Source organism: Gopherus flavomarginatus, chromosome 12 (assembly GCF_025201925.1).
Source record: "Gopherus flavomarginatus isolate rGopFla2 chromosome 12, rGopFla2.mat.asm, whole genome shotgun sequence".
Lineage (NCBI taxonomy): Eukaryota > Metazoa > Chordata > Testudines > Testudinidae > Gopherus > Gopherus flavomarginatus.
The window spans coordinates 384,919-412,358 of NC_066628.1; the positions used below are offsets into that span (position 1 = coordinate 384,919).

General features: G+C 58.4%; 1 protein-coding gene across 1 annotated transcript in view; it reads left to right on the top strand.

The window, feature by feature from the left end:
• The window catches only part of LOC127032741 (collagen alpha-2(XI) chain-like), a 52,356-nt gene extending 33,971 nt beyond the window's left edge, over positions 1-18,385 (top strand). The window contains exons 43-60 of the mRNA XM_050920243.1: positions 41-94; positions 862-969; positions 1,242-1,295; positions 1,471-1,524; positions 1,959-2,012; positions 2,863-2,916; positions 3,263-3,370; positions 6,184-6,237; positions 6,318-6,371; positions 6,873-6,980; positions 7,336-7,389; positions 8,461-8,496; positions 8,591-8,644; positions 9,262-9,532; positions 10,080-10,192; positions 10,500-10,568; positions 11,504-11,737; positions 16,718-18,385. Coding sequence (XP_050776200.1) covers positions 41-94; positions 862-969; positions 1,242-1,295; positions 1,471-1,524; positions 1,959-2,012; positions 2,863-2,916; positions 3,263-3,370; positions 6,184-6,237; positions 6,318-6,371; positions 6,873-6,980; positions 7,336-7,389; positions 8,461-8,496; positions 8,591-8,644; positions 9,262-9,532; positions 10,080-10,192; positions 10,500-10,568; positions 11,504-11,737; positions 16,718-16,864 — 1,680 coding nt within the window. The 3' untranslated portion in view covers positions 16,865-18,385. The remainder of the gene's footprint in view (positions 1-40; positions 95-861; positions 970-1,241; positions 1,296-1,470; positions 1,525-1,958; positions 2,013-2,862; positions 2,917-3,262; positions 3,371-6,183; positions 6,238-6,317; positions 6,372-6,872; positions 6,981-7,335; positions 7,390-8,460; positions 8,497-8,590; positions 8,645-9,261; positions 9,533-10,079; positions 10,193-10,499; positions 10,569-11,503; positions 11,738-16,717) is intronic.
• The last annotated feature ends 9,055 nt before the right edge of the window (positions 18,386-27,440 follow it).

Sequence of the window (27,440 nt, forward strand, 5' to 3'; positions counted from 1 at the left end):
ACAGGTTGGAGTGCGAGCACTGACGTTTCTCCCATTTCAGGGTGAGCCTGGTGAGTCGGGGGCCCCTGGCATCCCTGGGGAGCCAGGAGTCAAGGTGAGTCTTTGGGCCCCCCTGCCCCTGCTTCCTCGCACACCCTACCTGGCAGCACGGCCACTAACCCCCCTGGGAAACCCCTTCCCCCTGTTTGTCCCTCTCCTACCCCCCCGGGGCTTCCCCGCGGTCCTCGCCCCCACCTGGCGGCACAGACGCTATCTCATGGGACGCACCTGCTCCTTCCCCCACCAAGGAGCCCCCCGAACCCTCCTTCATCCCCTCTACTGGGGCCCTGCCCCCATGGGGATCAGTGGCCAGCTCCCCACATGTGTCTCTTCCTTATTAAGGCCCACCCAGAGCTGTCAGCCTCCAGCCAGGGACCCCTCCTTGGGGTGTCTCCTGTCAGGGACCCCCAGAGCACTGCTCCCCCCCAGACAAGGGCCCCTCAGGGCCCATCTATCCCCTGCCTTGTGGGGGGAGTCCTAGGGCCAGGCCTGGCCTTTCCCCCACCCAGTGAGAACCACCCCGGAGCCCCTTTCTTCCAGCAGGAACCCCCCCCCCCAGTTTGGAGTGCTTCCCTCTCCCCGGGCTGTGGACCCCATCCCAGAGATACTGGGGCTAGGACCTCTCCCCCATGACAGCCCCCCCCAAAGAGACTCCTTCCCCTGCCCACATGGTGGATCTCCCCAAGGGACACTGAGGCTGGGATCCCTCCCCTACAGCTGACCCCCAGAGCTCTGCCCCCTGCCAGGCCACTCCCCCCATCCTCCCTGTGCCCACGGACCCCACACTGACACCTTGCCCCCTCCGTTCTGTCTCCTTCCCAGGGCCCACGAGGAGAGCGAGGGGAGAAAGGAGAAACCGGAGCCGCTGGCACAGCTGGACCCCCTGGAGGGAAAGGGCCCCCTGGAGACGATGGGCCCAAGGGGAACCCCGTGAGTGACGTGGCGCAGAGACCAGGGGAGGGGGAGCCAGGACTCCTGAGTTGTCTCCCCAGCTCTGGGAGGGTAGTGGAGTCTAGTGGTTAGAGCGGGGCAGAGAGGTGTTGGGAGCCAGGATTCCTGGGTTCTATTCCAGCTCTGGGAGAGGAGTGGTGTCTAGTGGTTAGAGCAGGGTGGGGGGGGGGTGTTGGGAGCCAGGACTCCTGGGTTCTGTGCCTGGCTGTAGGAGAAGGTGGCTCAGGCTAATTCATTCCTGTCTCTTCCAGGGTCCTGTTGGTTTCCCAGGGGATCCAGGCCCCCCAGGTGAAATGGGCCCCAGGGTAAGTAACAGTCCCATGCGTTGCCCTCCAGGTCCCTGCAGTCTGGGGGCAGGGGAGATGCTCGGAGGTCGGGTGGGGACCCAGGGGGCATGCAGCTGGGTTTGGAGCCCCCTGGCTGGGGTTTGGGGTCCCTGCTGAGGCCTCCTCTGACTCAGGGCTTGTTTTCCCCCTCCAGGGCCAGGACGGGGCGAAGGGCGAGCGAGGCGAGGATGGGGAACCCGGGCAGCTGGTGAGTGACCAGGGCTACCGAGCGGGGCCCTGATGGGGTCCCCCCCCCGATGGTTTGGAATGGATCTCCCCTGACATTTGGACTGGACACCCCACCTGTGTCCCCAGCCCCCTCCCCCCCCCCCGAGTCCCTCCAACAGTCTGATCAGACTCCACAAGCCCCCTCTTTCCAGATCGGGTCCTTCTCTGGATTCCTTTCTGTCCAACCTTCCTGATTGGCTCCTCCGATGTTCTGAATTGGAACCCACCTCTGATGTTCCGGATCCTCCCTCTCTGATTGTACTCTGGGTTCCCCTGTTCTGGATCAGACCTCCATCTCTGGGTTCTCCTTGCCCTCATGTTCTGGATCAGGTTCCTCACCTCTCCGGGTTCCCCTCTTCATGATGTTCTGGGTTAAATTGGTTCTCCTAACTCCAGCTCTTTCTCTCTCTATAGGGCTCGCCAGGCCCGACAGGAGAGAACGGCCCTCCAGGCCCCCCAGGGAAGAGGGTAAGTGATGGGTCTGTCTGGACCCCCCTCCCCTGCCCAGGTCACTCCCCTCCTCCTGCCGTCCCCCAGGAGCAGGGCAGAAGAGTCTCACTGCACAGGGGGTGTGAGGGACGCGCCTCCTGTCCCAGCCACTGTGCGACAGGACTCTGACCTACGCAGACCCCCCCACGCCAGGCACCCACCTCGTCTGCAGCCACAGTGACCCGCCAGCAGGGGGCAGCAGAGATGCACACACACAAATCCAGCTCCGTGGGAATCTCATTGCCGGGAGGGTGGGGCTGGCACCAAGGGCAGGAAATTCCTTCCCGTCCCCAGCAGCGAGTGAAATGCCTGGGCCAGAGCGCAGCAGCTAATAACAGGGAAACCGCTTAGCTCCAGGGACTCCTCCCGCCCCACACCGAGCCAGCCAGTCCCTGCCCGGGGGCGGAGTGGGAGCCAGCGCCCCCTAGAGGAGACAGGCCCCGGGCCCCATTTCCTGCCCCCCTGAGCCAGCCGGTCCCTGCCCTGGGGCGGGGTGGGAGCCGGCGCCCCCTAGAGGAGACAGGACCCGGGCCTCATTCCCTGCCCCCCTGAGCCAGCCGGTCCCTGCCCAGGGGGCGGGGTGGGAGCCAGTGCCCCCTAGAGGAGACAGGCCCCGGGCCCCATTCCCTGCCCCCCTGAGCCAGCTGGTCCCCACCCGGGGGTGAGGTGGGAGCCGGCGCCCCCTAGAGGAGACAGGCCCCAGGCCCCATTCCCTGCCCCCCTGAGCCAGCCGGTCCCTGCCCTGGGCCCAGATGGGAGCCAGTGCTCCCTAGAGGGGACAGGCCCTGTGCCCCATTCCCTTGTTCATCCCTGTCTCCTCTCTCTGCAGGGTCCCGCAGGCTCTCCGGGTCCCGAGGGGCGTCAGGGCGAGAAGGGCACTAAGGTAAGTGACTCAGGCTCCATGCCCCGCCCCCCCCCTGGGGTGGGGTCTCTGCTGGGGAGGTGTCGGGTCCCGGATCCCCTGGGGTCAGACCCAGCTTGGAGCTCCCCGCAGACGAGGCACAGCTGGGTCTGTCCCAGAGCCCAGGCTGGAAGCTCTCGGTGCAGCCAGCCAGGCCGCGGCCTGGCCACGCCAAGGGCTCCTGTCCCATGATGCTCTGGGGTCGGTGTGACAGGGAGCCCCAGGATGGCCTCTGACCCCAACGGGGTGCGGTGACGCCAAGGAGCCCCCACCACAGCTGTGACTGTGTCGCCCATCGCCAAGCTCACCCTGCCCCTCTGTCCCCCAGGGCGAGCCAGGCGCCGTGGGACCCCCTGGCAAGACTGGCCCCGTGGGGCCTCAGGGACCGACCAGCAAGCAGGGGCCTGACGGGCTGAGAGGCATCCCTGGCTCAGTGGTAAGTGACAGCCAGTGATGCCAGTGGGACGCCCGGGTCCTGTCCCGGCTCTGCGGGGGAGTGGGAGCTAGCGGGTTAGAACAGGGGGGCTGGGAGCCAGGACTCCTGGGTTCTATCCCTGGCTCTGGGAGGGGAGTGAGGAAAGCTACCTTGGTGAGGTCAGAACATGTAGGAATAAAGTGAGGAAGGCTAAAAGCTGCATTGAACTGGACCTTGCAAAGGGAATCAAAACCAATAGTAAAAGGTTCTACAGCCACATAAATAAGAAGAAAACAAAGAAAGAAGAAGTGGGGCCGCTATACACTGAGGATGGAATGGAGGTTAAGGATAACCTAGGCATGGCCCAACATCTAAACAAGTACTTTGCCTCAGTTTTTAATAAGACTAGTGAGGAATCTAGCGATGATGGAGGGATGATAAACGGGAATGAGGATATGGAAGTGGATATTACCGCAACTGAGGTAGAGGCCGTACTTGAACAGCTCGATGGGACGAAGTCGGAGGGCCCGGACAATCTCCATCCGAGGATATTAAAGGAACTGGCGCGTGAAATTGCGAGCCCGTTAGCGAGAATTTTTAAGCAATCGATAAACTCGGGGGTTGTGCCGTATGACTGGAGGATTGCTAATGTAGTTCCTATTTTTAAGAAAGGGAATAAAAGTGATCCGGGTAATTATAGGCCTGTTAGCTTGACGTCTGTAGTATGTAAGGTCTTGGAAAAAATTTTAAGGGAGAAAGTAGTTAAGGACATAGAGGTCAATGGTAATTGGGATGAATTGCAACACGGATTTACTAAAGGTAGATCGTGCCAAACCAATCTGATCTCCTTCTTTGAGAAGGTGACGGATTACTTAGATAAAGGAAATGCGGTAGATATAATTTACCTAGATTTCAGTAAGGCGTTCGACACGGTTCCGCACACGGAGCTGTTAGTTAAATTGGAAAAGCTGGGAGTGAATATGAAAGTTGTAAGGTGGATAAGGAACTGGTTAAAGGGGAGACTCCAGAGGGTCGTATTGAAAGGTGAACTGTCGGACTGGAAGGAGGTCACCAGTGGAGTCCCTCAAGGATCGGTTTTGGGACCGATCTTATTTAACCTTTTTATTACTGACCTTGGCACAAAGAGCGGGAATGTGCTAATAAAGTTTGCGGATGACACAAAGCTGGGGGGTATTGCTAACACGGAGAAGGACAGGGATACTATTCAGAAAGATCTGAACCACCTTGTAAACTGGAGTAATAGAAATAGGATGAAATACAATAGTGAAAAGTGCAAGGTCATGCACTTAGGAATTAATAATAAGAATTTTGGATATACGTTGGGGACGCATCAGTTGGAAGCGACGGAGGAGGAGAAGGACCTTGGGGTACTGGTTGATAGCAGGATGACTATGAGTCGCCAATGTGATACGGCTGTTAAAAAAGCAAATGCGATTTTGGGATGCATCAGGCAGGGTATTTCCAGCAAGGATAAGGAGGTGTTAGTACCGTTATATAAGGCGTTGGTGAGACCCCATCTGGAATACTGTGTGCAGTTCTGGTGTCCCATGTTCAAGAAGGATGAATTCAAACTGGAACAGGTTCAGAGACGGGCTACAAGGATGATCCGAGGAATGGAAAACCTGCCTTATGAAAGGAGACTCAAAGAGCTTGGCTTGTTTAGCCTGGCCAAAAGAAGGCTGCGAGGGGATATGCTTGCTCTATATAAATATATCAGGGGGGTTAACGCTAGGGAGGGAGAGGAATTATTTAAATTTAGTACTAATGTAGGCACGAGGACGAATGGGTATAAACTGGATATTAGGAAGTTTAGACTTGAAATTAGACGAAGGTTTCTAACCATTAGGGGAGTGAAGTTCTGGAACAGCCTTCCGAGGGAAGTAGTAGGGGCAAAAGACTTTTCTGGCTTTAAGACAAAGCTTGATAAGTATATGGAGGGGATGTTATGATAGGATCGTTAATTTGGGCAATTGATCTTGGATTACCACCAGATAGGTCTGCTCAATGGTCTGCGGGGAGATGTTGGATGGGATGGGAACTGAGTTAGTGCAGAGAATTCCTTCTTGGGTGCTGGCTGGTGAGTCTTGCCCACATGCTCAGGGTTTAGCTGATCGCCATATTTGGGGTCGGGAAGGAATTTTCCTCCAGGGCGGATTGGCAGGGGCCCTGGAGGTTTTTCGCCTTCCCCTGCAGCGTGGGGCATGGGTCGCTTGCTGGTGGATTCTCTGCAGCTTGAGGTCTTCAAACCAATTTTGAGGATTTCAATAACTCGGTCCTGGGTTAGGGGTTGTTATAAAATTGGATGGGTGGGGTTCTGTGGCCTGCCTTGTGCAGGAGGTCAGACTAGATGATCATATTGGTCCCTTCTGACCTATGAGTCTATGAGTCTATGAGTGGGAGCTAGTGGGTTAGAACAGGGGGGCTGGGAGCCAGGATTCCTGGGTTCTATCCCTGGCTCTGGGAGGGGAGTGGGAGCTAGTGGGTTAGAACAGGGGGGGCTGGGAGCCAGGACTCCTGGGTTCTATCCCTGGCTCTGGGAGGGGAGTGGGAGCTAGTGGGTTAGAGCAGGGGGGGCTGGGAGCCAGGACTCCTGGGTTCTCTCCCAGCTCTGGGAGTGAAGTCGGGGCTGGTGGTTAGAGCAGGGGGGGCTGGAAGCCAGGACTCCTGGGTTCTATCCCTGGCTCTGGGAGGGGAGTGGGGGCTGGTGGGTTAGAGCAGAGGGATGGGGACTCTGGGGCTGGGCTGTGGGGGGCAGCCCCAGGGCATGGTTGGGGCAGCCTTTAGCGCTAACCTCTCCCCTCCATCCGCCGCAGGGAGAACAAGGCAAGCCGGGCGCGACGGGCCAGACGGGCCCCCCTGGACCTGTGGTGAGTGTGACTCTGCCCTCCCATGCAATGGAGCCCCCCTCCCCTCCCTGGCTAACCGCTCTGCTTGTGTCTCCCTGCAGGGCCCTCCGGGGCTGCCAGGCCTCAAAGGGGACTCCGGACCCAAAGGAGAGAAGGTGAGCGGGGGGCACACGGGGGGTGCACAGCCTGTGTATGAATGCACAGAACACACCCATGTGGGGGGGGGAATGATGCATGCCCCGTGCACCAGTGTGCACCAGCATGTGCCACGTGGCGCCAGCCCACGCCACGCAGTGCCAGGGAACATGTCAGCACACGTGGTACACAGTGTGGGTGAATGCACCGAGAGATGGGAACGCCCACGACACGCGCATCATGAGCGTGGCACAGGAGATACACAAGTCAGTGTGAACCAGACACGTCAGCACAAACGCCTACTAGTATTCCTGAGGCGCACGTCCCACAGCCCGCACAAGGGGCACGAGGGTGTGTGAGCGCCCAGGGCAGAGACCCGCACGCAGACCCCTCCCCACACGCTGCCCGTACCGACACGCCCAGCCCCCAGCATGCAGCCCGTCTGTCTGTCTGTCCGACACCCAGCCCTCGATGCCGTCCCCCTTCTGTCTGTCCTGCACTGACCACTGTGTCTTTCCCAGGGCCACCCTGGTCTGATTGGTCTGATCGGGCCCCCGGGCGAGCAGGGAGAGAAAGGGGACCGGGGCCTGCCTGGCCCGCAGGGCTCCCTGGGGTCCAAAGGAGAGACCGTGAGTATCGGGAAAGGGGGAGTTCTCCACCGCCAGAGACCCCTGCCATGTGGGGAGCAGTGGGAGCTTGGGGGGCCAGAAGCCAGGACTCCTGGGTTCTCTCCTCGGCTCTGGGATGGGAGTGGGGGCTGGTGGGTTAGAGCAGAGGGGGCTGGAAGCCAGGACTCCTGGGTTCTAATCACTGCTCTGAGGGTGGAGGTGAGAGTGGTGAGCAGGGCTGCCCAGGGAGGAGGCTGTGTTGGACCCAGGGCAGACGGGGGGGCAAACATGGTAGCCCTTGTGAGGTCTAACGTGTGAGGGGTTAATTGGGGTGCTCCTGGTCTCATGCTAATTCTGCTCTGTTCTCGCCCTGCAGGGGATCCCTGGTGCTACCGGCCCCATCGGCCCCGCTGGCCCCCCGGGACTTCCTGTGAGTGACCTTTGACCTTCTGTGCCTCACCCCATAGCCCCCCCCATCTGAGCATCACCTGTAATGGGCCCCGTTTTGTCATCTACCCCTCACCCTTGTGTCTGGGCATCCCCTGTAGCTTGCCCGTGACACTACGGGGTGCGGTCCAGACTGGGGCAGGGGCTGTGTTACTGCCTGCCCGGTATCCTGGGGTGCCCTGCAGTGCCTTGCTGCTGGAGCTCCCAGCCTGGACCCCCCACAACCTCCCCAGCATGTTCCCCCCAAGAACTGGGTACAGATGCCACCTGCCAGCCACGCCCAGGTCATGCCTGGCCCACCAGCCTGGGTTAGTGCTACAGGGTGACCCCAGCCCACCCCCCACCCCACCCAGCCCCCCAGGCCTGTGTAGGGAGTGAGAGGGTGGGGTGTCCGCCCCCCTTGGATAGCTCAGCCCCTGGGACATGCCTGCCCGCTCCCGAGGGGCCCCTGGATAACGCTCTGTCCCCCAGGGGCCCCCCAGATAACGCTCTGTCCCCCGGCGCGAGGGGACGTGGAGTCGGGCGGGGGGCCGTTGTGCTGAGCCCAGGGCACATTGATGCTGGGGAGCTCTCCCGTCGGCAGAGTTAATCCACCTCCCCGAGGGGCCTGCGCTGTGTCGGCGGGCAGAGCTCTCCCACAGCAGGTCGGCGTTAACTGCCTCGCTTAGGGGTGGATTATTCACAGCCCCAAATGACGTGGTTACACCGATAGAGTCTGCAGTGTAGCCCTGGCCTCAGACCGGCTTGTTCCTGCCCCGGCCCCGTGCCAGAGCACGGCCGCTTGCTGGGTGCGGTGCCTGGCTGGACGTAGGCCCTTGTCGCCTCCCCAGACCTGTCAGTCGTGATTGCAGCATGTCCGTGATGTGTGTTCGACGTGGCTCCGTGGGGCCCCGTGAGCGCACGGACCAGCCAGTCACTGGTGTGCAAAGGGACCTCACTAGGGGTGTGAATACAGGGTGCATCCTGTCACACTGCCCCACCCCGGCCTGAGGGCTGCCAGGGTCCCCCACTCCCAGCCCCCCGTGTCTCTGATTGTCCTGTCTTTGCTTTGCAGGGCCCGTCCGGTCCCAAGGGTGCGAAAGGAGCCACGGTAAGCACTGACCCTGGTGCCCCAGCAGGGAGTGCCCTCCCCCCCACCCCCCTACCCCTACAGGCAGCTGACTTCTCTGTTTTCTCCCCACCAGGGACAAGCCGGCCCCAAGGGTGAGCGAGGCGTCCCTGGCCCCCCTGGACACCCGGTGAGTGGCCCCCTCACCCTGCTTCCCTTCGACCTGCTGCCTTGGACTGTCCATTCCCTGCACAGCAGCTGCTCCCCTGGTCCCCCCCATCCCTCGCTCACAGCGTTGTCCCCCTTCCCGGCTCGGTTACTTACTCTGCTGTCTGCCCCGCTCTGCCCCCTTCCCTCCCTGCCCTGCCCCCCATCCCTCTCTGCCCTTCCCCCTGCTCCCCCCCATCTCTCGCTCGTAGCATCGTTCCCCTTCCTGGTTCGGTTACTTACCCTGCTGTCTGCCCCGCCCTGCCCCCTTCCCTCCCTGCCCCGTTGCCCCGCCCTGCCCCCTTCCTTCCCTGCTCTGCCACCCATCCCTCTCTGCCCTTCCCTCTGCTCCCCCCCATCTCTCGCTCGCAGCATCTTCCCTCTTCCCGGCTCAATTACTTACCCGGCCCCCTGCCCTCCCTGCCCCCTTGCCCCACCCTGCTCCTTCCCTCCCTGCCCCTCCTGCCCCACTCTTCCCCCTGTACCCCCGACCCTTCCTTCCCTGCCCCACACTGTCCCTGCCGTCCCCGCCCTGCCCTTGCCCTCTCTCCGCCCCATCTCCCCAGCCCCTGCCCCACTGACGGTGCTGTGCCGGCGCAGGGCCCCCCTGGGGAGGTGATCCAGCCACTGCCCATCCAGCTGCCCAGGAAGAGCAAGAGGTCGATCGATGCCAGCCAGCTGGTGGGCGAGGACGGGGAGGGGATGGCGGCGGACGGGGCTCACGGCCATGCGGGCGGCATGGACGAGATCTTCGGCTCCCTCAGCACCCTCAAGCGGGAGATCGAGCAGATGAAGCACCCGATGGGCACCCAGGACAACCCGGCCCGCACCTGCCAGGACCTGCGGCTCTGCCACCCTGACCTGCCCGACGGTGAGTGCCGGGCCGGGCTGGATGAGAGACGGGGCAGTGCTAGGGGCTGGGCTGCAGGGAGCGGGGCAGGGGCAGCAGGGGTCTCTGCCCAGGCAGTCAGGGCTCCCCATTGCCCCAGGGCGGCGCTAGGGGCTGGGCTGCAGGGGGTGGGGGGGCAGGGGGCTCTCCCCCGGCAGTCAGGGCTCCCCATTGCTCCAGGGCGGCGCTAGGGGCTGGGCTGCAGGGGGTGAGTTGGGGGCAGCAGGGGGCTCTGCCCAGGCAGTCAGGGCTCCCCATTGCCCCAGGGCAGCACTAGGGGCTGGGCTGCAGAGGGTGGGGGCAGGGGGCAGCAGGGAGCTCTGCCTGGGCAGTCAGGGCTCCCCATTGCCCCAGGGTGGCACTAGGGGCTGGGCTGCAGGGAGTGGGGCGGGGGCAGCAGGGGGCTCTGCCTGGGCAGTCAGGGCTCCCCATTGCCCCACGGCGGCGCTAGGGGCTGGGCTGCAGGGGTGGCTTGGGGCTGGGGGGGAACGAAGAGGATTCTTTGTGCACTGACCCTCCCCACCTCCAGGCGAGTACTGGATCGACCCCAACGAGGGCTGCTCCCGGGACTCCTTCAAGGTGCACTGCGACTTCACGGCTGGCGGGGAGACCTGCCTCTTCCCCACCAAAGAGACACAGAAGGTGAGTGTAATGGGGGGCGGGGGGCGGGGGCTAGGGGCCAGGTCTCCTGGGTTCTATCCCAGCTCTGGGAGGGGAGTAGGGGCTGGTGGGTTAGAGCAGAGGGGGCTGGGAGTCAGGACTCCTGGGTTCTTTCCTGTTATAACAGTCCCAAGCTGCCGCTGTCTGGTTTTGGCACTAGATCAGCGGTGGTGGCTGAAGGAAGGATTTAGCCCCAGCCTCGCCCCCGGCTCCCAGCCAGGGTCAGTGCATGTGGGACACCTCCAGCTGCCGCCCCCCTGAGCCCGTCTCTCTTGGTCTCCCCCGCCAGGTCCAGATGTCTGCGTGGCAGGAGGAGAAGCCTCCGCGCTGGTTCAGCCAGTTCCGGGAAGGAAGAAAGGTGAGAGCCAGGCCGGGCGGCTGGTGGGGGTGTCCTGGGCTCGGTGACACCACCAGGGTCACCTCGACAGCCGTCCTGGTCCCGGGGATCCTGCATCCTGATAATACAGCTCACGCCCCTGGTACACGACCCTGGCACCTCTGAATGAGCCCCAGAGACAGGCCCCACCTGATCGTGTGTGTGTGTGTGTGTGTGTGTGCACAGAAACCTCCTGTACCCCCCAACTCCAACGCTGACCCCCCGCTGACACCTGCGGTCTGCAGGGTGGTCTCCAGTGACCGCACCCCCCTCCAGCTAACGTTAGTCTGTCCAGCCTTCAAACTCCTCTGTCATTCATCCCCCCCTGGAATCCCCCTCTGTGCCTAGCCCCGAGGGTGTCTCCCTCTGGCCCCAGACTCTCCTCCATCTGATCCATCAATCCACCCGTTCTGGAATCTACCCATCCCTAGACCCACCTGGAGTCTTGTCTGCCCGGCTAGTCGCCCATCTAATGTCTGTCCAGCCCTGAGTCCCTCTGTCTGCGGCGTGGCAGATCCACACCAGAGAAACGCGTCTGTGGCTCTGTCCATGCCCTTAGGGTGACCAGACAGCAAGTGTGAAAAATCAGTACAGTGGTAGGGGGTAATAGGAGCCTATATAAGAAAAAGACCCAAAAATCAGGACTGTACCTATTAAAGCGGGACATCTGGTCAGCCCTAATGCCCCTGTCCTTGGAGCTGTCCATCCCCTGTCATCCGCTCTGCCCGCCTGTCTGTCTCCATCTCTGTCCATCTCTCTCCCTGCCTCTGGCGCCCTTCACCACGGAGCACAGACTCTGATCCCCACTGAGTGCCCCCCGGGCAGGGGCTCCTCATGCCTTGCCCCAAGTGGGGAATGCGGGAGGGTGGCCACCATGTGCATCTCCCCCTAATGTGTCCCTGCCCCCCCCCCCCCAGTTCTCGTACGTGGACGCGGACGGGCGCCCGGTGGGTGCGGTGCAGCTCACTTTCCTGCGGCTACTCAGCGTGGCCGCCCGGCAGAACTTCACCTACCATTGCCAGCGCTCGGTGGCCTGGCGCAGCGCCCCCTCTGGGGACCACCAGCGCGCCCTGCGCCTCCGGGGTGCCAACGAGGAGGACATGAGCTACGACAACAGCCCCTACATCACGGCCCTCACCGACGGCTGCGCGGTGAGCAGGGCCAGGGCGGGCCTGGGGGAGGGACAGGCTGGGATAGGGGGCGAAGGGCGAGACGGGAGCACGTGGAGGTCTGGGGAGGGACAGATATACTGGATGGAGGCTCTGGGAGGGAGGGATGTGTGACGCACCCCATAGTGCGTTATAGAAATATGCTTATGAATGTAAATATGACATAACTGCGATACGTTTATGCTATATAGGCCATGTCACACATCTTTGCACAGGTTACGTTCTACTGAATGTTTTCATCCTATTCGTATTCATTTATCATTTTTATATCGGAAGTTATGAGCGTTGGCTTGATGCTTCTATTTCAAGTGTTTGCTGTAGGAAGCACCTCAGGCAGATGTGATCAGCGAAGTGTGAGGGGGTTACTGAAGTACATGGAAGTACTTGGTGAACAATGGACCTTGACAGATGCCAGTCCACATCTGAGCTTTCCTGGGAGCTTCCTGGAGAGAACTGAGTATTGCAGGGACATGTGACTCGCCCATGTGACTCCAAAACTCCAGCTTGTAGAGGGGATTCTACACAGGGGGAGGGAGGGGTTTAGACCCACAAGGAGAAACTATGTAAAGCCTTGGGAGACCCCCCTCCATATAGTCGTCAGCTGGCTCCACCCCCCAGGATACCTGAAAGAAACTGGAACAAAGGACAGTTGTGCGGGGAAACCCCATTGTATTTCGGACACTGTGATGGGCTGGATCACAGAAACCCCCTTGGGAACTACCACCTGATGTGCTGAGACTACCTCTGAGCCCATTTTCCCTGCCAATTGGGGGTTCAGTGCCCTGCCTGGTTGCTCCAGACACGCTAGCCTGCTACAAACAGACCCAAGTCTGAACCACGTCCCCCAAAAGCTGCAGGCTGAACTGAAAACAGCTTAAGAAGTGCACCTTCTGTATAAAGCTTATACAGGGTAAACTCATAAATCGTTTGCCCTCTATAACACTGATAGAGATGCACAGCTGTATCCCCCCCCCCGGTATTAATACATACTCTGGGTTAATTAATAAGTAAAACATGATTTTATTAAATACAGAAAGTCGGATTTAAGTGGTTCCAAGTAGTAGCAGACAGAACAAAGTGAATTACCAAGCAAAATAAAATAAAACATGCAAGTCTAAGCCTAATACAGTCAGAAAGTGAACACAGATAAAATCTCACCCTCAGAGGTTCCAATCAGCTTCTGTCACAGACTGGAGACGCCATCCTGGTCTGGGCCCAGTCCTTTCCCTGGTACAGCCCTTGTTCCAGCTCAGGTGGTGGCTAGGGGATTTCTCATGACTGCAGCCCCCCTTGTCCTGTTCCTCCCCCTTATATACCTTTGGCACAAGGTGGGAATCCTTTGTCCCTCTCTGGGTCCCCACCCCTCCTTCTGCATGGAAAAACACCAGATTAAAGATGGATTCCAGTTCAGGTGACATGATCACATGTCACTGCAAGACATCATTGCCCTCTTGCCAGCACACACGTATACAGGAAGACTTACAGGTAAAACACACCCATCTGCAGACAATTGTCCTGGTTAATGGGAGTCATCAAGATTCCAAAGCACCATTAATGGCCCACACTTTGCATAATTACAATTGGCCCTCAGAGTTATATTTCAGATTTCTACTTTCAGATACAAGAGTGGTACATTCATACAAACAGGATGATCACACTCTGTAGATTATAAGCTTTGTAACGATCCGTTACAAGAGACATTTTGCATGAAGCATATTCCAGTTACATCATAGTCACACTCATTAGCATATGTCCATATAATCATATGGAGTGCACTGTCACAGCATGGATACCCGGGGATGGGTGAATAGACAGTTGTAGGGTTGAGGAGAGTGGATGGATACACTCAGAGGGATGGATGGATGGGGAGGGGTGGATCGATGGAGCAATGGATGGATACACTAGGAGGGAAGGATGGATGGATACACTAGGAGGGAGGGTAGAAGGATGGAGGGATGGATGGATACACTAGGAGGGAGGCTGGAAGGATGGAGGGAAGGATGGAGCGATGGATGGGTACACTAGGAGGGGGGATGGAAGGATGGAGCGATGGATGGATACACTAGGAGGCGGGATGGATGGACAGGGGTTGGGGAGAGGTGGATCGATGGAGTGATGGATGGATACACTTGGAGGGGGGATGGATGGACGGGGGATGGGGAGGGGTGGATCGATGGAGCGATGGATGGATACACTTGGAGGGGGGATGGATGGACGGGGGATGGGGAGAGGTGGATCGATGGAGCGATGGATGGATACACTAGGAGTGGGGATGGATGGATGGACGGGGGATGGGAAGGGGTGGATGGATGGATGGAGCAATGGATGGATACACTAGGAGGGAGGCTGGAAGGATGGAGGGAAGGATGGAAGGATGGAGGGATGGATGGATACACTAGGAGGGGGGATGGATGGACGGGATGGGGAGGGGTGGATTGATGGAGCGATGGATGGATACACTAGGAGGGAGGCTGGAAGGATGGGGGAAGGATGGAGGGAAGGATGGATGGATACCCTAGGAGGGGGGATGGAAGGATGGGGGAAGGATGGAGGGAAGGATGAATGGATACTCTAGAAGGGAGGATGGAAGGATGGGGGAAGGATGGAGGGAAGGATGGATGGATACACTAGGAGGGGGGATGGAAGGATGGAGGGAAGGATGGATGGATACACTAGGAGGGGGGATGGAAGGATGGAGGGAAGGATGGATGGATACACTAGGAGGGAGGCTGGAAGGATGGGGGAAGGATGGAGGGAAGGATGGATGGATACCCTAGGAGGGGGGATGGAAGGATGGGGGAAGGATGGAGGGAAGGATGGATGGATACACTAGGAGGGAGGCTGGAAGGATGGGGGAAGGATGGAGGGAAGGATGGATGGATACACTAGGAGGGAGGCTGGAAGGATGGAGGGAAGGATGGATGGATACACTAGGAGGGGGGATGGAAGGATGGGGGAAGGATGGAGGGAAGGATGGATGGATACACTAGGAGGGGGGATGGAAGGATGGAGGGAAGGATGGATGGATACACTAGGAGGGAGGCTGGAAGGATGGGGGAAGGATGGAGGGAAGGATGGATGGATACCCTAGGAGGGGGGATGGAAGGATGGGGGAAGGATGGAGGGAAGGATGGATGGATACACTAGGAGGGAGGCTGGAAGGATGGAGGGAAGGATGGATGGATACACTAGGAGGGAGGCTGGAAGGATGGAGGGAAGGATGGATGGATACACTAGGAGGGAGGCGGGAAGGATGGAGCGAAGGATGGATGGATACACTAGGAGGGAGGCGGGAAGGATGGAGCGAAGGATGGATGGATACACTAGGAGGGAGGCTGGAAGGATGGGGGAAGGATGGAGGGAAGGATGGATGGATACACTAGGAGGGAGGCTGGAAGGATGGAGGGAAGGATGGATACACTAGGAGGGAGGCTGGAAGGATGGAGGGAAGGATGGATGGATACACTGGAGGGAGGCTGGAAGGATGGGGGAAGGATGGAGGGAAGGATGGATGGATACACTAGGAGGGAGGCTGGAAGGATGGAGGGAAGGATGGATGGATACACTAGGAGGGAGGCTGGAAGGATGGAGGGAAGGATGGATGGATACACTAGGAGGGAGGCTGGAAGGATGGAGGGAAGGATGGATGGATACACTAGGAGGGAGGCTGGAAGGATGGGGGAAGGATGGAGGGAAGGATGGATGGATACACTAGGAGGGGGGATGGAAGGATGGAGGGAAGGATGGATGGATACACTAGGAGGGAGGCTGGAAGGATGGGGGAAGGATGGAGGGAAGGATGGATGGATACCCTAGGAGGGGGGATGGAAGGATGGGGGAAGGATGGAGGGAAGGATGGATGGATACACTAGGAGGGAGGCTGGAAGGATGGAGGGAAGGATGGATGGATACACTAGGAGGGAGGCTGGAAGGATGGAGGGAAGGATGGATGGATACACTAGGAGGGAGGCGGGAAGGATGGAGCGAAGGATGGATGGATACACTAGGAGGGAGGCGGGAAGGATGGAGCGAAGGATGGATGGATACACTAGGAGGGAGGCTGGAAGGATGGGGGAAGGATGGAGGGAAGGATGGATGGATACACTAGGAGGGAGGCTGGAAGGATGGAGGGAAGGATGGATACACTAGGAGGGAGGCTGGAAGGATGGAGGGAAGGATGGATGGATACACTGGAGGGAGGCTGGAAGGATGGGGGAAGGATGGAGGGAAGGATGGATGGATACACTAGGAGGGAGGCTGGAAGGATGGAGGGAAGGATGGATGGATACACTAGGAGGGAGGCTGGAAGGATGGAGGGAAGGATGGATGGATACACTAGGAGGGAGGCTGGAAGGATGGAGGGAAGGATGGATGGATACACTAGGAGGGAGGCGGGAAGGATGGAGCAAAGGATGGATGGATACACTAGGAGGGAGGCTGGAAGGATGGGGGAAGGATGGAGGGAAGGATGGATGGATACACTGGAGGAAGGCTGGAAAGATAGGGGAAGGATGGAGGGAAGGATGGATGGATACACTAGGAGGGAGGCTGGAAGGATGGAGGGAAGGATGGATGGATACACTAGGAGGGAGGCTGGAAAGATAGAGGGAAGGATGGAGGGAAGGATGGATGGATACACTAGGAGGGGGGATGTAAGGATGGAGGGAAGGATGGATGAATACACTGGAGGGAGGCTGGAAGGATGGGGGAAGGATGGAGGGAAGGATGGATGGATACACTAGGAGGGAGGCTGGAAGGATGGAGGGAAGGATGGAAGGATGGATGGATACACTAGGAGGGAGGCTGGATGACCAGACAGTTGGCGGGGACAGAGGGCAGGAACAGAGGGCAGAGCCCGGGTCGCCGCGGCGAGACAGACCCCGCGGGGGAGCCCGTGGCAGGAACAGTCCCTGGAGGCGCTGACCCCGCGGCCTGACCCTCCCCCCGTCCTTCTCCCTGCAGCGGCGGAAGGGCCCGGACAGGACGGTGCTGGAGGTGAACACGCCCCGCGTGGAGCAGCTCCCCCTGCTGGACGTGCACTTCACGGACTTTGGGGAGCCCAACCAGAAGTTTGGGTTCGAGGTGGGACCCGTCTGTTTCCTGGGCTAGGATCAACCCCTGTGAGCCCTGCCCTGGTCCCTGAGGGAACGTCCCAGCCTGGCCCAGGCCCCACCACCCCCGAGCAGCGAAGCTACGGGACCTACCGACCACCCGAGGGATGGACCCGTCACGACCACCCACAGCCACTGAGACTGATGCACCTGCCACTGGGACCAGGGACCGGAGAGAGACACCGAAGAGACGTCACCGCTTAGAGCCCTCTTGTATTTTAATGTGTAGAGAGAGGACAGTTACATCCATGCACTGGCTGGATCCCTCGGAGCCCCACAATCCTCCAGCCAGAGCTCCCAGAATGCCCCAGCAACAGCCCTCATTGCCCGTGGGCCATATTCCCCAGAGTGTCTCAGGGCACACCCTCCATATCTCCCAGAGCCCCTCAGCTTAACCCCAGACTGGAGCCACCCCGTAACGATGGACCCGGTAGCCCAATTGCAAAGCCATTAATGTCTAATGAACATTGTGAGCGATCCAGAGTTAATTAACGTCAGCAGGGTGGCCGGCTCCCCTATGCTGGGCAGCATCGTGGATAGAGGACCTGGGTTAACCCCAGTGGGCTCCCATCCCCCCTCCCCACAGTGCTGACACCTGTCGCAGTGACAACGAACCTCATGCTTCAGGGCAGGTGCTGGCCTGCAGGGATGGGGTCAGGAGGAAACTTCGTCCTCACTGAGGTCTCGTTTAATTCCCTGTTTAGTCACCTCCTGCAGGGTTCCTGCCCTTTCCACCCAGAGCAGCCACAGGCGGGAGGCCAGGCTAGATGGGCCTCTGGTCCGGTCCAGGCTGGGATTCCTCCACCTCCTTCATCCCTATCAACGGGCTCCAGTCCCCCTCCCCCGCCGCACTAATTAACATTTCTTCCTTTGACATTAATCTCAGTGGGGTTCTCCCCTCCCCTCCCCCACCATGATAATTAGTATTGATTTGTGAGGCTACAACCCCTCCCCCACTGGACTAATTAATATCAATGGAGCAAAACGAATTAATTAATATCAGTGGGGTGCCCCCTCCCCCTAGTACTAATTAATATTATTTGACATGGGCAGGGCTCCATGGCCCTTCCCTGCCGTACACCTGCTCTGTCCCTTCCCTGCCGTATCAGTTACAATATAGAACAAATCCCGTTAATTAACATCTCCCCAGGGCTCAGATCCGCCCCCCCCCCCTGGGTTGTTTGCAAGGGATCGTTGCTCTGGGTGTATTTTAAAAGCCTTCAGCGACCTCCCCCTGTGGGAGAAGCCGAGGAGCGAAGAGAAGGACGCTGGTTGGGTTGTTTTATTTTAAATTAATTGTATTATTTAAGGTGTGGAGACACACAGGGGTCTGGGCCGTGCCGCGGAGTTTGAATCCCACACGAGCCCAGCGCTCCGGCGACACTGCCCGTCCTGCAGCAGGCGGCTGGGGGGGGATTCAGTTGATTTTCTTGGTGCCGCTAGACACACGTTTCACGGGGTGACTGTCTTGGCTTTTCGGGGTTTGACAGGCAGCGAGTGCCCCCAGTGCTGAGCCGGCGGCTGGTGGAATGTTTGTGAGTAATGTTGGAAGTTGTGTTGTAATATATCAACTAGAATTTTGCTGCTTTTGGGGGTTGTTATTTTTGGTGTCCTGCCCCCTTGGCTCCCTCCAACCCCGCCTGGCCTCGCCCTGCTTGGGGCTTTTTCCGTTGCTCTGTTTTCCTTCACCCCCCGTGAAAATACGGGCCAGGAACAAACCCACGTGCGGATCCATGGCCCCCTGCAAGGCCGGCCCGTGGCCTGCGGCCTGCACCAACTGCTGGCAGCTGGATTTTATCCCCGAGCCCAGCCCTGTTCACCGCCGCCCGGTGCGTCATGCAGCCAGTTACATGGGGGCGAGTGCTTTGCCCCTGTTATGTGCCAGTGAATCTGGTGCGGAGCTGGAACGCTGAGGCCGGCTCTGGTCCCGTGAGGCCGAGCAATGAATCCCAAAGGGCTGCTGGGCCGTGCGGGGGCTGGAGCTGACCTAGAGGAGGCCGGAGGAGCTCAGCTGCCAGGGGCTCCCATCGCTCTGTAGCCAAGGGGTGTAAATGCCTGGTGGGGGGAACGAGCTGCTGCAGTTACAGGTCAAGGCCCAAGAACCAGTGCGGGGGACCCGGCCAGGAGCTGGCTGAGGCTGGCTCGTAGCCTGTTTCCAGCCCCCAGTGGAAGGCGGGGCTGGCGCAGCCGCCTGCCAGTGCAGAGCGGGAAAGAGACGTTCCTGAGTGTGGAGCCGGAGCCAAACACGTCTGCGGCCGTGACGCTCCCGTCGGGGCCTGGCGCAGGGATCCTGGAGACCCCATCCCGCCCGGTGACAGGGATGCATGGAAATGGCCACGTGAGGCTGAATTGGGCCCAGGTACTCGGCAGTGTGAATCAGCAACATGCCCCCTACGGCAATGCTGGTTTGCACCCAGGGAGGAGCTACCCTAGAGGGATCCACCTTCAGCCTGGCCTCAGACAGAGCCAGGCAGCTATGGCAGGACCCTGGTAATCCCCTGGGGGCTCATGGGGTGCTGGCTGGCAGGGGAGGGGGCGCAGCTGCCTGGGGGGAGGGCAGTGCCAGGTTTACAATGGCGCCCGTGGCCCCATGGAGCCGGGCCCATGCTCATAAGGAGCCCTGGTCTGCTCTGCTTGCACTGTGCCCTGAGACCCCACTGGCTCAGCCACCCACCGAGAGCTCCTCTTCACCCCCTGTCCCCACTCCCCTGCGTCTCTCTGCCCCCTGGCCGGACCCCAGTGCACCGCTGGCTCTGGGCTTCCCACCACCTGTGGGGCCCCACCTGTCTCCTCAGAGCTGAGCCGCCTGGAACTGGGGCAGAAGCCTGGCCAGTCTCGGCCAGTTGGGGGAGGGGGGGTCCTGGGGAAGCCACAGGGTCCTGCCCCCCAACTTCGCAGTCAGACGTGATTCTCAGCCAGCCCGTAACACAGAGGTTTATTCAATGACAGGAACAGGGTCTAACACAGAGCTTGTAGATACAGTGAACCGGACCACTCGGCCGGGTCCATTCTGGGGGGCAGTGAGCCAGACCCCCACGTCTGCACTTCACTCCTCGTCCCCGGCCAGCTCCAGACTCCCAAAACCCCTCCAGCCCCTGCTCTCTGCTCAGCCCCTTTCCCGGTCTAGGGGGTCACCTGATCTCTTTGTTCTCCCCCACCTTTAGCATCCCCTTGCAGGGGGGGGAAGGGCCCCAGCCATTACTTGCCAGGCGACAGAGTGTCGGCCATTTATGCACTGGCCCTTTGCTCTGCAACAATCTCACCCCCTAGGACGCCCTGAGGAGCCCCAATGTCCGCGTGACAGCCCAGCCCTCGACCGCGCACTGCTGGCCCCCATCGCCAGGCCCTGCTGGAGTCTCCGCCGGCTCTGTGGTGCCAGGAGAGCCCCGGCTGGCGTCCCCCCATCCACAGCCCAGTGAGGGGATTGCAGGAGGAGAGGACACAGAGAATCAGGGCTTGTTAGTCCCCATGGGATGAGGGAGGGTTCCCCACGCTGAGCCGGAACCAGCCCCAGAACCAGATAGGAGCTGGTAAAGCTGTGGAGACCCCTGCCTGGGTTCAACCAATCACCTGCGGAGAATGTTGTCATCCCCCCCCCCCCCCCCGTAGCCATTCTCACCCCATGGAAACTAGGGGAGGGGGTGGTTTTGCCTGAGATCAGTGCCGAGCGACCCCGGCTAGGGACCGAGCCCTGCATAGCCAGGCCCTACAGCACCTGGCACTGCCCTGTCACCTGGCCTGGCCCCACCAGAGCCCCCCATTGCTGGGTGGGTGCGAGCTGGGTGGGCAGGGGGGAGAGCGCCTGACCCCCACTCCATGGGGAGCAGCTGGTCTTTGCTGAGCCCCTGGATTCACCCCACTGCTGCTCACCCCGTCCTGCTCTCTGGAGCCCCGTGGGGCAGGCTGTCGGCTCTGGGATGGGATTCGCTATGGGTCTGTGCTGGGGTGGGATGGGACGGGGGGTCCCTTGGGCTGGGGTCCCTGCAGGGAGCAGCATTTGCTGATGCCGTGGAGACAGGGCACGACCCATGTCTGTCTCTGAGAGCGTCACCGGGGGCTCCGTTCACACCCGCAGCAGCACCTGCTCCATAGAGCTGGGGGGGGGGAGCACGAATGGGGTGGGGGAGCAGGAACGGGGGCAGGGGGGAATCCAGTGGGGGAAGTGCAGGATGGGCAGGATTTCTTGGGAAGTGCCTCACCCATGAGGGAAGGGACGTGTCCCACAGACCCCCCCCCCAATACCCCCAGAACTGGCCCGCAGGGAAGCCGGCCACACAGGGTCCCGCTTGGGCAGGGATGTCTGCATCTGTGACCCACAGCCTGCCCCTCTGTCTGCACCCCCAGCCTGACCACCCCCAAACCCTCAACCAGGACTCCTCATTCCACGCCAGCCCCACTTCTCAGAGCACCCCAAATGGACAGAGACCCCATACTTGTCTCTAGCATGCAGGGAGGCAGGCCTGGGAGCCAGAGCTCCTGGGTTCTGTCCTGGCTCTGGGAGAGGAGTCGGGTCTAGTGTGGGGGTGCTGGGAGACAGGACTCCTGGGTCCTATTCCAAGCTCTGTGAGGGGAGTGAGGTGTAATGGTTAGAGCTGGGAATCCGGGACCCCCCTCGGTTCTCTCCCAGCTCTGGGAGGGGAGTGGAGCTGATGGATCAGAGCAGGAGGGGCTGGGAGCCAGGACTCCTGGGTTCTCTCCCTGGCTCTGGGAGGGGAATGGGGGCTGGTGGGTTAGAGCAGCGGGGGCTGGAAGCCAGGACTCCTGGGTTCTTTCCCAGTTCTGGGAGGGAAATAGGGGCTGGTGGTTAAAGCAGGAAGGGGCTGGGAGCCAGGACTTCTGGGTTCTCTCCCAGTTCTGGGAGGGGAGTGGGGCTGGTGAATCAGAGCAGGGGGAGAGGAGGGGGCTAGGAGCCAGGACTCCTGGGTTCTATCACAGTTCTGTGGTTTCTGACAAGTCCCTTGATCTCAGTGTCCCCTTTGTACCGTGGGGTGAGGACACCGACCGGGGCTGCATTTTACTCGCAGTTTATTCCTCTCCAGTGCAGGGTTGGGGCTGGGCCAGCCCCCGGGTGCCAGCCAGGCTGCAGGCCTGGGTGGTTTCAGGTGGAAAATCCCTGGCACCAAAATGACGCCCACCCATGGGACCTGGTGTCTCACTGACGCACAAACAGGCAGAGATGCTGGGCCGGGGTAACACCTCCGGGGCTCGGCCAGTGGCAGCGCGGTGCCAACCCGGCATCACCGGGCGCTGGGCAGAGTCGGGGTGGGAGGGCTGGGAAGCAAAGAGTGCTGGATGCTGCTGGGGCCCCTGGGCTGGGGGGGCTCAGAACCATCCCTGGGGCAGGGGGGGGGGAGGAAGTGAAACCAGGTAAGGGGAAAGCAGGCGTCAGTCTGTCCATCTGTCCTCCCACAGGCAGACGGGGTGTGAAACGACGTAGAGCGTTAACCCTTTCTGGGTCACGAGGCCGGAGAAACGTCTCCACGGGGCTGTGGGCAACTGGACGGGGACTTTCACACTGACACCGGACTGACGGCCCTGGACTCCCAAGGCCCCATGTCCCGGCCCCAGCCCCCTAAGCCAGCCAGTCCCCTGCCCTGAGGCTGGATCAGAGCCCCCAGCCCCAAAAGGGCAGAGGCCCCATGTCCCATCCCTGACCCCCTGAGCCAGCCAGTCCCTCCCTCCCCTCCACCAGCCCTTCAGCGCAGCCCCGTCCACTTGTCCCCCAGACGGGGCCTGCGCAGGGAAAGCCGAGGGGCTGGAGTCAGCAGGGCCCGTACTCAGAGCTGGGCTGGAGCCCAGGAGTCCTGACGCCGTGGGGCTGACGTAGCGCCTGATAGTTAAGTTGTGACACAGACGTTGGTTAGCACAGCCGCAGGGTGGCGAATAGCCAGGGGGCAGGGCTGGCTCTAGGTTTTTTTGCCACCTCAAGCAAAAAAATTTTTGGCTGCTCACCACTCCAGCCCTGGGCTCCCCCCCCAATGTGACCACCTTGTTCACCACAGAAATCCCCGTTTACACCTTGTAATAACCTTAGTCCCAGATTTGGACCTTAGCGTCCAAAATATGGGGGTTAGCATGAAAACCTCCAAGCTTAGTTACCAGCTTGGACCTGGTACCTGCTGCCACCACCCAAAAAATTAGAGTGTTTTGGGGCACTCTGGTCCCTCTGAAAAACCTTCCCTGGGGACCCCAAGACCCAAATCCCTTGAGTCTCACAAGAAAGGGAAATAATCCTTTTTCCCTTCCCCCCTCCAGGTGCTCCTGGAGAGATACACAGACACAAGCTCTGTGAAACTACACAGAGAGACTCCCCCTCTCTGTTTCCAATCCTGGAAACAAAAGTACTTTCCTATTCCCCCCAGAGGGAATGCAAAAATCAGGCTAGCAATCCAACACACAAATCTCCCCGATTCCTTCCTCCCACCAATTCCCTGGTGAGTACAGACTCAATTTCCCTGAAGTAAAGAAAAACTCCAACAGGTCTTAAAAGAAAGCTTTATATAAAAAGAAAGAAAAATAAGTACACATGTTCTCTCTGTATTAGATGATACAACACAGGGTCAATTGCTTAAAAGAATATTGAATAAACAGCCTTATTCAAAAAGAATACAAATCAAAGCACTCCAGCACTTATATTCATGCAAATACCAAAGAAAAGAAACCATAGAACTTACTATCTGATCTCTTTGTCCTTACACTTAGAAACAGAAGACTAGAAAGTAGAACTACTTCTCCAAAGCTCAGAGCAAGCAGGCAGCCAGAAAACAAAGACAAAAACATTCAATTCCCTCCACCCAAAGTTGAAAAAATCCGGTTTCCTGATTGGTCCTCTGGTCAGGTGCTTCAGGTGAAAGAGACATTAACCCTTAGCTATCTGTTTATGACACGCCCCCCAAATTGCAGACAGTGGGGAAGCTCACTGGCGGCGATTTCCTTCTAGAACTTGAAAATAAACAGATTAATACAACACATACACCTTTACATATACTCCTAAGTATATAACTAACAGACTTCTACATTTTAAGAACACTTTTTAACTACTGAATTCTGGGAAACTCTCACGGGAGAGTGCATCAGCAACTTTATTAGAAGCTCCTGTGATGTGTTGAATTTCAAAATCAAAATCTTGGAGAGCTAAACTCCAACGAAGAAGTTTCTTGTTGTTCCCCTTGGCAGTATGAAGCCACTTTAGTGCAGCATGGTCAGTTTGTAGTTGGACCCGCCGTCCCCAAACATATGGGCGTAGCTTTTCCAGGGCGTACACAATGGCATAGCATTCCTTTTCACTGACTGACCAGTGACTTTCCCTCTCAGACAGTTTCTTGCTGAGAAACACGACAGGATGGAAGTTGTGATCTGTTGCTTCCTGCATGAGCACCGCTCCTATACCACGCTCAGATGCATCCGTGGTTACTAGGAATGGCTTGTCAAAGTCCGGGGCCCTGAGCACAGGGTCCGACATGAGCGTTGCCTTAAGTTGGGTAAAGGCCTTTTGACACTCATCAGTCCACTTAACTGCATTTGGCTGGGTCTTTTTGGTCAGGTCGGTCAGTGGGGCAGCGATTTGGCTGTAGTGTGGTACAAATCGCCTGTAGTATCCGGCCAAGCCTAAGAAGGATTGGACCTGCTTCTTTGACTTTGGGACAGGCCACTTTTGGATAGCATCCACCTTGGCCTGTAGGGGGTTTATGGTTCCTCGACCCACCTGGTGCCCCAGGTAAGTCACTCTGTTTTGGCCTATTTGACACTTTTTGGCCTTAACAGTTAGTCCGGCCTGCCTGACGCGCTCAAAGACCTTTTCCAGGTGTAGTAGGTGTTCGGGCCAGGAGTCTGAAAAAATGGCCACATCATCGAGGTAGGCAACTGCAAATTCTCCCAGTCCAGCTAGGAGACCATCTACCAGCCTCTGGAAGGTGGCGGGTGCATTTCGAAGGCCGAAAGGAAGGACATTGAATTCATACACCCCCGCATGGGTGACAAATGCTGACCTCTCCTTGGCAGGTTCATCTAGCGGTACTTGCCAGTACGCCTTGGTTAAGTCAATTGTAGAGATGAACTGGGCACGTCCCAACTTTTCCAATAGCTCATCGGTACGTGGCATTGGATAGTTGTCCGGACGAGTTACAGCATTTAGCTTACGGTAGTCCACGCAAAAGCGTATTTCCCCATCTGGTTTGGGTACCAGAACCACTGGAGATGCCCATGCACTGGTAGATGAGCGGATTATACCCATCTGTAGCATGTTTTGGATCTCCCGTTCTATAGCAGCTTGGGCATGAGGAGACACTCGGTAGGGTGGGGTTCTGACTGGGTGAGCATTACCTGTATCAATGGAGTGGTATGCCCGTTCAGTCCGTCCTGGGGTGGCTGAGAACAATGGGGCGAAGCTAGTGCACAGCTCCTTGATTTGTTGCCGCTGCAGACGTTCCAGGGTGGTTGAGAGGTTCACCTCTTCCACGCCACCGTCTTTTTTCCCGTCGTAGTAGACACCGTCAGGCCACTCAGCATCCTCTCCCTGGACTGTAAACTGACAAACCTGTAAGTCTCTGGAATAGAAAGGCTTGAGAGAATTAACATGGTACACTTTAGGCTTTAGTGAGGAATTGGGAAATGCTATGAGGTAGTTTACAGCTCCCAGGCGCTCTTGGACCGTGAATGGCCCTTCCCATGATGCTTCCATCTTATGGGCCTGTTGCGCCTTCAAGACCATAACCTGGTCTCCTACCTTGAAGGAACGTTCTCTGGCATGTCTGTCATACCAGGCCTTTTGCTCTTCTTGAGCATCCTTTAGGTTCTCTCTAGCAAGGGCTAAAGAGTGTCGGAGGGTGCTTTGTAGGTTGCTTACAAAGTCCAGAATGTTAGTTCCTGGAGAAGGCGTAAACCCCTCCCATTGCTGCTTCACCAACTGTAATGGCCCCTTAACCTCGTGACCATACACAAGTTCAAATGGTGAAAACCCTAAACTGGGATGTGGTACAGCCCTGTAGGCAAACAGCAACTGCTGCAACACTAGGTCCCAATTATTGGAGAATTCGTTGATGAATTTTCGTATCATGGCCCCCAAAGTTCCATTGAACCTTTCCACCAGGCCATTGGTTTGATGGTGGTACGGGGTGGCAACCAAGTGATTCACCCCATGAGTTTCCCACAGTTTTTCCATGGTCCCTGCCAGGAAATTAGACCCTGAATCTGTAAGGATGTCAGAGGGCCAACCTACCCTGGCAAAGATGTCTGTTAGGGCCAGGCACACAGTGTTAGCCCTGGTGTTGCCTAGAGCGACTGCTTCTGGCCATCGGGTAGCAAAGTCCACTAAAGTTAGTACGTACTGCTTTCCTCTGGGTGTCTTTTTTGGGAAAGGACCCAGAATATCCACAGCTACTCGCTGAAATGGGACCTCAATTATGGGGAGTGGCTGGAGAGGGGCCTTGACCTGGTCTTGAGGCTTTCCCACTCTTTGGCATACCTCACAAGACCGGACATACTTGGCAACGTCCTTGCCCATCCCCTCCCAGTGGAAGGACTTCCCCAACCGGTCCTTGGTTTTGTTCACCCCAGCATGGCCACTGGGATGATCATGGGCTAAGCTTAAGAGCTTCCCCCGGTACTTAGTTGGAACCACCAACTGTTTTTGCGGCTGCCATTCTTCCCGGTGTCCACCAGAAAGAATTTCCTTGTATAAAAGTCCTTGGTCTATAACAAACCGGGATCGATTAGAAGAGCTGAGAGGCGGTGGGGTGCTCCGTGCCGCCGCCCAAGCTTTTTGAAGGCTGTCATCCGCTTCCTGCTCAGTCTGGAACTGTTCCCTTGAGGCTGGGGTCACCAGTTTTTCCTCAGACTGTGGACTTGGGCTTGGTTCCTCTGAAAGCGATGTAGGTGATGGGGTTGTTTCCGTTGCTGGTGAACCCCTCTCCGCTGGTGCACCTGAGGGTATTTCAGGCTCCGGCTGAGCCTTTTGGGTATGGCTGTCTGTTGCTTCTGCCAGTTTTGGCTCGCTGGCGCCCTCTGGCGTTGAGTTTGAAGATGGGGTTGCACTTGCTGGTGCTGGTTGCTGTTCCAGTTCCGGGCCTGGGACTGGAGGTGCTGTGGCTGTTTCAGTGGTTGGCATGGAATCCGGGTCCACTACCTCTGTCTGGGTCTCTGGTAACACAGACGGGGCGTCTGTGGACGGTTCAGGAACAGGAATGGGTCTGGAAGCTTGCCTGGTTTGGCTACGTGTAACCATTCCCACTCTCTTGGCCCGCCTCACCTGGTTGGCCAAGTCTTCCCCCAGTAGCATGGGGATAGGATAATTGTCATAGACTGCAAAAGTCCACATTCCTGACCAGCCTTTGTACTGGACAGGCAGTTGAGCTGTAGGCAAGTCTACAGCTTGTGACATGAAGGGGTAAATTGTAACTTTGGCCTTTGGGTTGATGAATTTGGGGTCAACGAAGGATTGGTGGATAGCTGACACTTGTGCCCCCGTGTCTCTCCACGCAGTAACCTTCTTTCCGCCCACTCTCAAATTTTCCCTTCGCTCCAAGGGTATTTGAGAGGCATCCGGGCCTGGGGATCTTTGGTGTGATGGTGGTGTA